At 49.0% G+C, this 11926-nt stretch overlaps 1 protein-coding gene across 4 annotated transcripts; it reads left to right on the plus strand.

Annotated features, from left to right (window-relative positions):
- The first annotated feature begins 1872 nt into the window (after positions 1-1872).
- Positions 1873-9875, plus strand: Nolc1 (nucleolar and coiled-body phosphoprotein 1). Of its 4 annotated transcripts, none has more exons than XM_021152130.2 (13): positions 1873-2175; positions 4707-4762; positions 4878-5023; positions 5122-5249; positions 5881-6052; positions 6639-6784; positions 6905-7040; positions 7626-7754; positions 7912-8022; positions 8135-8767; positions 8921-9027; positions 9152-9244; positions 9413-9875. In XM_021152130.2, the coding sequence occupies exons 1-13, from the start codon at positions 2056-2058 to the stop codon at positions 9569-9571; spliced, it is 2136 nt and encodes a 711-aa protein (XP_021007789.1). In that variant the 5' UTR covers positions 1873-2055; the 3' UTR covers positions 9572-9875. The 4 variants fall into 4 exon arrangements, with proteins under 4 accessions (XP_021007789.1, XP_021007792.1, XP_021007791.1 ...); XM_021152133.2 differs by having other exon boundaries at positions 5884-6052; XM_021152132.2 differs by having other exon boundaries at positions 4881-5023.
- The last annotated feature ends 2051 nt before the right edge of the window (positions 9876-11926 follow it).

The raw sequence follows: 11926 nt of genomic DNA on the forward strand, positions 1-11926 counted from the left end.
ACTGATGCAGGCCACTGTGCCCTGCTTGTACAGCCACGTCAAGGATCTGAACTCAGGTGTTTATGCTTGCATGGCTAGCATTTACACCGTCCCTTTCTAAATCCTGTAGAGCTGTGCAGGCTGGACTGGAATCCCGGTTCTCCTGCTGCCTACTCTCCAGTGAGAGCTCCTAGGCCTGTGCATGAAGATATTTTTAGGATACAGACTCTTGTGGGGTGAAGGAGATACAGTTGTTTGTTGGTTTTGCTTTTTTTTTTTTTGTTTATCCAGCCAGGGTTTTTCTGTATAGCCCTGGCTGTCCTGGATCTCACTCATGAGGTCGCCTGCTTCTGCTTCCCAAGTGCTGGGATTAAAAGTGTGTGCCGTATAGAAGGATGGCCTAGTCGGCCATCACTGGAANGAGAGGCCCATTGGACTTGCAAACTTTGTATGCCCCAGTATAGGGGAATGCCAGGGCCAGGGGAGTGGGAATGGGTGGGTAGGGAAGTGGGGAGGTATGGGGGACTTTTGGGATAGCATTGGAAATGTAATTGAGGAAAATATGTAATAAAAATATTAAAAATTAAAAAAAAAAGAAAAAAAAAGTGTGTGCCACCGTGGCCTGGTTACTATGTCAAACTCTTCCACCTCCTTCTCTCTCTCCAACCCCCCCCCCTCTCCTTATCTTCTCCCTTTCTCAGACATCTGCTATTTTTGCCTCTCAACTCTGGGTTTAAAATCATTTGCCTCCGGGTGTGTTGGCGCGCGCCTTTAATCCCAGCACTCGGGAGGCAGAGGCAGGCGGATTTCTGAGTTCGAGGCCAGCCTGGTCTACAAAGTGAGTTCCAGGACAGCCAGGGCTACACGGAGAAACTCTGTCTTGGAAAAAAAGAAAAAGAAAAAGAAATCGAACTCAGAAATCCACCTGCCTCTGCCTCCAGAGTGCTGGGATTAAAGGCGTGCGCCACCACAGCCTGGGGGGGTGTGTATTTAAAAAAAAAAAAAGATTGTGAGGTCGAGCGTGGTGGCACACGCCTTTAATCCCAGCACTCCGGAGACAGAGGCAGGTGGATTTCTGAGTTCCAGGCCAGCCTGGTACACAAAATGAGTTCCAAGACAGCCAGGGCTGCTATACGGAGAAACCCTGTCTCGGAAAAAAAAAAAACAAACCCAACCCAAACCAAAAAAATCGATTGTGTATGCATAGAAGCACCTCCTCTGGGAAATAGGATAACAGGTCCTTTTAGGAGGAGCGCCTGTTTTGAGGAAAGTAAAAAAGGTATTCAAAGGAGGTGCATCTTTATTGCTTCCTGACCTGGACAGTAGCTGATATGGAGTTTTCCGAATTCAGTGTGACTTCTGACTTCAGGAAGAAAGGATTATCGAGTTTCTTGATCCTTTCCCTGGGATGGTCCGGTGTTCCTGTTCTCCGAATTGTAGATGGGAAGGAAAACTGTCTTGTAAGCTAGCTATGACTGACAATGTGGGGTACCAACACCTTGTCACCACAACTTTTAGGATCCTCTGATTTGAGTCTGGGGCTGGGTGGTATCCTGAAGGACTTAACTGGGTGTGAAGGAAGGGAGGAAGCCATTGTCGGTGGGAGTTTGAGCGGTAGGTGACGCCTCTAGAAGGGTTGAAAGAGCCTCGAGTTCTCCAGTGCATCCATTATTGTTAGTCCATTCAGTTCTGTGAGGTCTGAGTAGCAGCCAGGGCTTGGAAATCTACAGTAGGAAGAAGCCCATTCAGCAAAGGTAATGCGCGGGAATTTGCAACTTTTCCCGCCTCGGACAGGAGCGTGGCCTCTGACGTAAAGCTCCGCCTCCTTAGTGGGCGGCTCGTGGGCTCCGCCCTCCGCAGGATGATGACGCCTGTGGGACCGGAAGGAACTTGTAGATTTAGCTTGGGTCTCGCCTCCGGGGCGGAGGGAGCGCGGCCTCGTGGGCGCCACTCTTTTCCGCTGCGCGTCGCGCGCGACTTGATGACGACACTGGGCCCGCCCCCGACCCGGGCTGTGCTTTGGTGTTCTTAAGTCGTGCCGCGTGCGCAACGGTAGTGACGCGTTTTACCCGGAGCATGGCGGATACCGGCTTGCGCCGCGTGGTTCCCAGCGACCTTTATCCCCTTGTGCTCAGATTTCTGCGGGATAGCCAACTCTCGGAGGTGGCCAGTAAATTTGCAAAAGCGACCGGCGCTGTAAGTCCTTGGTTTGGTCTGCGGGCCGGGGTGGGACGACTCTCCGAGCTAATCTAGGCCTTGGCGGCTTTAGAAGTTAAGGAGGCGAGGGCTGGGGTCTGTCAGTCCGTTGTCTGCCCAGCCTCTCTGCGGACCTTCCTCAGGCTGGAGGTCTCGGTGTCTCCTTCCACTATGTCTGACTAGCTCCGAGTATTACGGCTTTTACTTGGTGAGTTTTTGCAGCGGTGACAGGCATGGGTCCCTCGTGACCCAGGACATGTGGCCCTAGATCCCTCCGGGAGCATTGGGTTGGCGGTGCGTGGTTCTTCCGAACTTTTTGACTTACCCTTGATTGCAGTTTTACCTGAGACTCAAAGATACGTTTTTAGTAATGAAGGCTTGGATTTTATTTATACACTTGTTCATTTTTACAAAAGACGATGAGTGAGTGCAGGGATAAATTGCGAAGTAATGATAGCTAGGACTTCATATTGTATTTACTTATTTTTTTAAAAAGAAGAAAATGAATGAGTGCCGTGATAGGGTGGCTTTCAGTATACTCTAGGAGGTGTGAGCGTCCGCCTGTGTCATGTTGGCACTGAGCTTGGAGCTCCAGGTAGTGATGTTAGGCCAGGCTCTGCGGCTTTCTGCATGTATGATCCCGGCAGCCTTTTGTTTGAGACAAAGTTTATGTAGTCCTTGTGTAGTGGAGGATGGATATGAACTTCGGTACCTCTTGTCACAGCCTCCTCATGCTAATGCGTGCCTGAACATTGCAGGATGCCATGTGTAGTCCCTACTGCCCTGCAGCACACTTTGTATACCATACTGGCCTTGAACTCAGCTCAGTCTGTCTACCAAGTGCTGGGATTAAAGGTGTATATCACCACGCTCAGCCCAATTTACAGCTTTTGAGTGAATGAGACTCCCTGAGAGAAAAATGCACAGAGTAGTAACCCCATTGTAGGCACACGAGAACTTGGGATGAGTGACAACTGTTATGTAAGAGCAAAATAAAAATGTTTAGTCGGCACCTTAAGAAAAGCTATAGCGGGGGCTGGAGAGATGGCTCAGCAGTTAAGAGCACTGACTGCTCTTCCAGAGGTCCTGAGTTCAATTCCCAGCAACCACATGGTGGCTCACAACCATCTGTAATGGGATCAGATGCCCTTTCTTCTAGTGTGTCTGAAGACAGCAAAGATGTACTCACATAAATAAGGGGAAAAAAAAATGAAAGAAAAGCTGTAGTGTTCATGGAAACACCTTGGAAAGCTGTAGACCTGTGTAGGCCTTTGATCCTGGGACTCTTGGGTTACAGGCCACCAGATCTTTTGAGATGGGTTACTTCTTTGTAGCCAAATACAACAAGGGGATTTTTCTTGCCACAAAAGGAAAGATCAGGTCAGTCTCATACTAAGGGAGTTCTTTCAGCCGGGGCAGCCTGACATGTGACCTGGTAATACATCATCCTCCCCGCCCCCCCAACCCCATCCGCTCTGAATTGATCGATCCTCAAGCCAGTGCCTGCTATTACTCTTCTTCCCTTCCTCCTATTAGGGTTTCTCTGTGTAGCCCTGGCTGTCCTGGAACTTACTCTGTAGACCAGGCTGGCCTTGAACTCGCCTGCCTCTGCCTTCCAAGTGATAGGATTAAAGGTGTACACCACCACTGCTTGGCACCCTCCCTCCCTCCTTAAGGCAGGGTCTCTATATGTTGTTCTGGCTGTCCTTGAACTCACTATGTAGACCAAGCTGGCTTAAACTCAGATCTGCTTGCCTCTCCTTCCCTCGTGCTAGAGATAAAGGCGTGCGCCACCGTACCTAGCACCTTTGTTTGCTTGCAGTTTATTCTGCACATTTGTGTTTTGCCTGCATGTCTGTCTGAGAGCTGCCATGTGAGTACTGGGAGTTGAACCTGGGTCTTCCTTCTGAAGAAGTAGACAGTGCTCTTAACCACTGAGCCACCTATCCAGCCCTGCCTTTCTGCCTTTAAAAGTCATTTAATTAGGAAAAAAAAAGTGAACAGTTAGAAATTATGAGGCCAGAGATGTCAGAAGCTCTGTCTCTAGAGTTAACAGGTACTTTTGCGTCTCCTGTTCTGGGTGCTGGTAATGACCTCAGCTCCTCTGGAAGAGTCACACGCTCTCTCAACGACTTAGCTGTCTCTCCAGCCCTCAGCTGACACTCGGTTATTAATTGTTGCAACTTTTCTAAGACTTTGAAAAATATGGAAAGGCACAGGGATATGCTATAAAGTGTTGGTTCTTTTTGTTTTGTTTTGGTTTTGGTTTTTCGAGACAGTGTTTCCCTTTATAGCCTTGGCTGTCCTGGAACTCACTCTGTAGACCAGGCTGGCCTCGAACTCAGAAATCCACCTGCTTGTCCTGGAACTCTGTATGTAGTCCAGGTGGGCCTTGAACTCACTGATCTGCCAGCCTCTTTCTTTGAAGTGCTGGGACCATGCCTGGCAGACAGATTACATTTGATCAAGGAGTAACAGAATCTGACCCAGAGGAGCATACTGCTTCCTTAGCCATGCCTCCTTTCTTACAGACACAGCAGGACGCCAATGCCTCATCCCTCTTGGACATCTATAGCTTCTGGCTCAAGTAAGCTTTCCCTGGTGCACTTGGGCTGGGTTCTCCCCTAGGTGGGCTGGGATGGGCTGTGTTCCTTAGTTTGAGAAGGTCCTGATCCCTCAGAGGTCAGCCTACTCTGCATCAGCAGGTCCACCAAAGCCCCAAAGGTGAAGTTACAGTCAAATGGACCAGTGACCAAGAAGGCTAAGAAAGAGACTTCATCCAGTGACAGCAGTGAGGACAGCAGCGAGGACGAGGACAAAGCCCAGGGACTTCCCACACAGAAGGCTGGTAAGACTGTGTGAGGGGTAGGGGAGAAGGGGAGGGGAGACTGCCTGGCACCTGCCTGAGGGTGACTTCTCATGGGTACCTACACTACTTCTACTCAGCGGCACCTGTCAAGCGAGCAAGTGTGCCTCAGCATGCTGGGAAGGCAGCAGCCAAAGCTTCAGAGAGCAGCAGTAGTGAAGAATCCAGTGAGGAAGAGGAAGAGGACAAAAAGAAAAAGCCTGTCCAGGTTTGTAGCCTTGATTGTAAGGAGGGCCTCAGAGGAGTAGTGAAGAAATGAAACACGGTCGGCGGTGGGGGCTGCTCTACATTGCATGAATTCTGGGGATGTGGAAGGGGGGGGGGGGCCTGAAGTTGAGGTCTCTTGGATGATGTGATTCAAGTGTAGACAGGCTTCTCCTCTACCCAGGGACTTCGTGTTCTCTCAGGATTCTGTGCAGGGCCCAGACAATACAAGTGTTTTCCTGGGAGCTGTTGATATTAGGAACTGTTTTATCAAGCAGTTGGACTCGGTTTCGATATTCATATATTGTATCTTTGAGTTTTTCTTGCCCTTTCAGTGGACTCCTAAAAGGATAAAGCTTCCAGGCCAGCCTGATCTACAGAGCAAGTTCTAGGACAGCCCAGGCTGTCTCAAAAAGGAAAACAACAACAACAACAAAAAAAGCATTTTAGGGTCTTTAGAGCACTCAGCTCTTGCTCATTGTCTTATGTGTGTTTTGTTTGAGACAGAGTTTCTCTGTGCAGCACTGGCTGCCCTGGAACTTTTGTGTTGAGCAGGCTGGCCTTAGACTCAGTTCTTTTCCTCCCACATGCTGGGATTACAGGCGTTTGCCACCATCTTTGTTCTCTTGTTTTAGCAGAAGGCAGCTAAGCCACAAGCCAAAGCAGTCACACCTCCTGCGAAGAAGGCAGAGAGCTCTGATTCGGAGTCGGACTCGGACTCCAGCTCAGAGGAAGAAACACCACAGACCCAGAAGCCAAAGGCAGCTGCGGCAGCTAAAGCTCAGACTAAAGCTGTAGCCAAACCAGGTATGGTTGCTGAGCTGCAGAACTCATCACTTCCCCTTAGCCAGGCATGGCTGTCGAAGCCTGTGATCCCTGCCCTACCCTGATGGGTGAGACAGAACTAAACCATACGCCTGGGATTTGTTTGAAACAGGGTTTTGCTAGCCCTTGGCTGTCCTGGATCTCCCAGGCTGGCCTCAAACTCAGAGATCCACTCACCTCTCCACGAACACCTTTGCCTCCCAAACTGCTGGGATTAAAGGCATTTGTGCACCACCATGCCCAGCTAAGCCTGGAAAGTTTCCCCAGACCCTGTCTCAAAGTTTTAGGGGGAAAAGTAAGGCCGTGGATATACAAGGACATCCATTCTGTTTTTGTTTTTTCGAGACAGGGTTTCTCTGTGTAGCCCTGGCTGTCCTGGAACTTACTCTGTAGACCAGGCTGGCCTCGAACTCAGAAATCCGCCTGCCTCTNTGGCCTCGAACTCAGAAATCCGCCTGCCTCTCTGCCTCCCAAGTGCTGAGATTAAAGGCGTTTGTCTTTTTTTTTTTTTTTTTTTTTTTTTTTTTGGAAGTTTCCCAACTTGTTTAGTATTGCTTTTGTTTCTCAGGTATACCAGCGAAAGCACAGCCTAAGGTAGCCAATGGTAAAGCAGCCGCCAATGGTAAAGCAGCCGCCAGCAGCAGCAGCAGTAGTAGTAGCAGCAGCAGCGATGACTCAGAGGAAGAGAAGAAGGCAGCTGCACCTCCCAAGAAGGTTAGGGCTGTAACTTTGTAGCAGGGATGCAATTAAGGGGCTTCAGGGGGTATGTGTTTCCTCTGTCAGGATTGTTTGGGAAGGTGTTTTCCTCTAATGTTAATTTTCTCTCCAATGAAGACTGCACCAAAAAAGCCAGTCGTGGCCAAGGCACCAGTGAAAGTAGCAGCCACCCCTACCCAGAAGAGTTCTAGCAGTGAGGAGTCTTCCAGCGAGGAGGAGGAGGAGCAGAAAAAACCCATAAAGAAAAAAGCAGGTGATTGGACAGGGGCATCGGTGTCTATAAACTGAGTCCTAGTGCACACACAGCAACTAGCTGCTTTCAGAAGAACAGGAGGGAAGGAAGCCACAGTACCTCATGCAACATAGACACAGAAGTGAGCCACTGTTGGAAATGACATTCTGCAGAAAAGGAGTATGCCCGTTCCCGATAGGCAGAGTCAGAGAACTTAAGTCCTTCCTTTCTTTACTGATGCTAGCGATTAAGCCCAGGGTTTGGTGCATGCTCGGCAGGTTCTGGCCTGAGGAGATGCATCCTCGGGCCCAGTGTGTATTTGTCTCTTACTGAGAAACATGGTCTTACGACTGTCGGCGAACTTACTTTGTATACCTGGCTGGGTTTGAACTCAGATCTATATGCTTCTGCTTCTCTCTGAGAGCTGGGATTAAAGGGGAATACCACCCCCAGGCCTATTTTATTTTATTGCTTATTTAAAATATTTTCCCTCTGTATCTCATGGCCTCAAATTCACAGCAGTCTTCCTACTTAGTCTGATGAGTTTCAGAATTATAGGTGTGAACCACAGTATCTCCGAAATGTGTGTTTCAAAACTTTTAACAGGTCCCTACAGTTCAGTTCCACCACCCTCTGTTCCTTTACCAAAGAAGTCCCCGGGAGCCCAAACTCCCAAGAAAGCTGCTGCGCAGACTCAGCCTGCAGACAGCAGTGACGACAGCAGTGACGATTCTGGTGAGTCACGGGGAAGGATGAGGAAAAGGAGAGAGACGCTGTATCTGTGTTGTGACTGAGGAAAGAGGAAATACTGCAGGCATTGTTACACTCTTCCAGTGCCGCCCTGGTTGGCTTGCATTTCTGGACCCATCCTAATGTCACAATTTCTCCTCAGATTCAAGTTCTGAGGAAGAGAAAAAACCTCCAGCTAAGACGGTCGTCTCTAAGACACCTGCCAAAGCAGCTCCAGTGAAGAAGAAAGCAGAAAGCTCTTCAGACAGCTCGGGTAATGCTGCCCAGAGCTTTGGGCTGCTGGGGTACTCACTGCCTTGGGCTGCTCTTACAGGGCTCCCCTGAGTTTGATTTGGGGAGCTGTTCATTCTGTCTCCTCTCTCTAGATTCTGACAGTTCTGAGGATGAAGCTCCTGCCAAGCCAGTCAGTACAACCAAGAGTCCCTTAAGTAAGCCAGCTGTCATTCCCAAGCCATCTGCAGCAAAGGCAGTGACAACTCCTAAGCAACCTGCAGGCAATAGCCAGAAACCTCAGAGCAGGAAGGCTGACAGCACCTCCAGTGAGGAGGAAAGCAGCTCCAGTGAGGAGGAGGAGGAGGCCACCAAGAAAAGTGCCACAACCCCCAAGGCCAAGGTGACCGCTAAAGCAGCACCCACTAAAGCAGCACCCGGCAAACAGGCCCCTCAGGCTGCTGGGGACAGCAGCTCTGACTCAGAGAGTTCCAGCAGTGAAGAGGAGAAGACTGCTAAGCCCCCAGCTAAGAAGAAGGCAGCAGGTGGAGCCGTTTCTACACCAGCCCCTGGGAAGAAAGCAGAGGCTGAGAGCAGCAGCAGCAGCAGCAGCTCCAGCTCCAGTGAAGATTCCAGTGAAGAAGAGAAAAAGAAGCCCAAAGCTACTACCCCTAAAATACAGGCAAGCAAGGCCAATGGCACTCCAGCTTCTCTGAATGGAAAAGCAGCCAAGGAAAGTGAGGAGGAGGAAACAGGAGAGAAGAAAAAGGCAGCTGGGACCAAGCCAGGCATGTATCTGTGGAGTCATCCCATCCCCTGGGTTTTGTCTGTAGTCCTGGGATGTCCTCAGGGAGGGAGGTGGACAGGGAGACAGTTATCTCCTGAGTGCTGGTGGAGCTTCCCGGGAGGCCTGGCTCCTGAGTCTGGCTTTTTTTTTGTAGGTTCAGGCAAAAAACGGAAGCAGAATGAGAGCGCAGATGAAGCAACAACTCCTCAAGCTAAGAAAGCTAAGCTCCAGACCCCCAATACGTTTCCAAAAAGGAAGAAGGCACGTTGGCTACGTTGTCCTTTAGACTCCTGAGACCATTGACTGCTCAGTCTAGCCTGATAGCGCATGCTTTTAAGATGAGCTGTTAGATCACCAATTTAACGTTTACTTCCTTCTTCTCTAGGGAGAAAGAAGGGCGTCTTCCCCTTTCCGAAGGGTGAGGGAGGAGGAGATTGAGGTGGACTCTCGAGTGGCAGACAATTCCTTTGATGCCAAGGTGAGAGCTGTTTGCCACCCTTGGGACCCTGGAGGGAAGGTCAGTTTTTTTGGTTCAGGTTGCTGGAACCTCATGGATTCAGACTGCTTTGAAGGGGCAATAAAGAAGGTGGCAGGGCATTGGATTGTCTTCTGTGTAATAACCTCTTTTTTTTTTTTTTTTTACCAGCGAGGTGCAGCTGGAGACTGGGGGGAGCGAGCCAATCAGGTTCTGAAGTTCACCAAAGGCAAGTCCTTCCGGCATGAAAAAACGAAGAAGAAGCGAGGCAGCTACCGGGGAGGCTCCATCTCTGTCCAGGTCAATTCCGTCAAATTCGACAGCGAGTGACATGTGGTCATCTTTGGCAAAGGAAGGGTGATGTTGGGAGACTGGCACTCAACTCCAGTGGGCCCAGAAACTCCGTGTTAGGAGACAGTTGTGACAAGGACAGTGTGGAGCAGGTCCTGAGGTGTGTCAGCCTGCAGTCCTCTCAGGCTCCTTTTTCTGGACAGTATGGGTTTTGAGCCCTGAATATCAAGGACAAAAAGGATTTTTTTAAAAAGAAACCCATTCAGTTGTCAATTGCCTTCCTGTTCTGTGGGTCTTCATACTGAAAGATTTGTATATTTTATATTAAATCATGTCATACAGATTTTTGTTGTGGTTTTCAGAGATGACTTCCACAGATTAAAGTCTTAGCTGTTGCCTAAGGCAAAGCAAAACGTCACGTGGTGATAATTTTCCCTGCTGGAGGATTCTCTATGTGAGAGCCCTGCTGGGCAGTGACATAAGTCTTGTGATGATTGTCTGCTAAGCATACTCTGTGCTCATCTTCATCCACTGGGCTCGGCACCAAGCTTCCAGAAGCCAGCGTGGATCTACCAACTTTGGGGGATAAAATTACCGTTCTTGGTGCAGTATCCTACTAATTGGCAGGCAGGATTCTCGAGTGTGTGAATGCCGTGCAGCTGTTACTGCTACATGTTTACAGTACTTTTAGTTTTAATTTCGAAGTAAGCTTTTCTGACAGACATTTGCAACAATTTGACTGTTGTATATTGACAAGTTCATGGATGTATTTGATTCTTTTTAACATCAAGGACAGGCTGGTAAGTACCTGCATGGTTGAGTCACTGGTCAAGGAAATGGAGATGACCTATGAACCCTGGTGTGAAGTAGGTACACTGGATCTCTCCTGGGCACCTGGAGCAGCAGCAGGAGACAGCACAGGGAGGCGGGAGGGCTCTGAGCAGGACCATTTTGTCTTGAAGTCGGTACACAGGAATAATTATGTCCTGTTCAAGTTGGTCCCCTGGACTCACTATTAGTACCTTGACTATGTTACTGATACAGACTAGCCAGGAGGCAGGGAGGCATAGCTGGGTGATAGTGTGCTTGCTTAGCATTCATAGATCAAGTGTGATCTCTATCACCGCAGGAAGTAAAGAGCAGAGAGATTCCTGGGCCAAGGGAGTGGATTATAAAGCTGTAGGATGTGACCATTGGCAGTGAGGGAAGGGGTGGGAAGAGCACATGGCTAGCCCGGTGAGAAACGGGTACCATGCATTGCCTTCCTTGTTTGGTTTCCACGCTCACCTGGTAACCTGCTAAAAGCTGTGGCAGCTCCTTGAGGAAGGCTGCATGGTCAGAGTTCTGTGTCTTACCACAAAACAATAAAGTGAATGGTTCGTAATGTGTTCAGAGTTACGCTTTTGTGCACGTAAGGCCTCGTAGCTCTGTATGCAAAGGAGCAAGTAGGGGCCTGGGGCTGAGACCTGCTTGAGTTCCCTGTAGAGGCTCTCAGCTTGCCAGTTTTCAACCTCACTTCCTTTTCTGGACTCAAACCTCTACCCCACCCTCTTTTTTTTTTTTTTCTTCGTATTTTAGAGATGGTGTCTGCCATGCTTAGCTCTTTTTCAGGCTTTAGTTGAGCTAATGACCTGTAAGCCAAAACTAGCTCTGCTACTTGTGTTTGTATCATCTGGGGGCTAAAAAATGATTTTTACATTGAAATGCCTTATTTTATCCAGGTGTGGTGGCCCACGCCTCTAATCCCAGCACTTGGGGAAGGCAGAGGCAGGAGGATCTCTTGAGTTTAGAGGCCAGTCTAGTCTACAAAGCCTGAACAGGGTTTCTCTATGTAGTACTCCCTCACTCTGTCCAGGAACTCACTCTGTAGACCAGGCTGTCAGAAATCCGCTTGCCTCGGTCTCCCCAATGCTGGGATTAAAGGCGTATGGCACCGCGCCCGGCCAGGCTAGCCTTAAATTCAAGAGACCTGTTTACCTAGTACTGGGATTAAAGGCTTGTACTGCATTGTGTAGCACGTTTTTTTTCTTAAAAAGAACCTTTTTAAAATTATACTTATTTGGGATGGAGTTAAAAGCTCAGCAGTTAAAAAGCACATGCTGCTTTCGAAGCGCATGCGTATTAACATGCATGCAGGCAAACACTCGGTGAGTAGGGGGATAACATCATGGGACGCTTGTGGTTAGAGGACAAACTTAGGAATCGGGTCTCTTTACCAGGTGGGTCCTTGTTAGTACACTCAGGACCTCCGGCTTAGTGGCCCTACTTTTATTTTAAAGACAAGGATCTCAAGTTTTTGTTTTTTTTTTTGGTTTTTCGAGACAGGGTTTCTCTGTATAGCCCTGGCAGTCCTGGAACTCACTTTGTAGACCAGGCTGGCCTCGAACTCAGAAA

The sequence above is a fragment of the Mus caroli genome, chromosome 19, assembly GCF_900094665.2.
Source record: "Mus caroli chromosome 19, CAROLI_EIJ_v1.1, whole genome shotgun sequence".
Classification (NCBI taxonomy): Eukaryota; Metazoa; Chordata; class Mammalia; order Rodentia; family Muridae; genus Mus; species Mus caroli.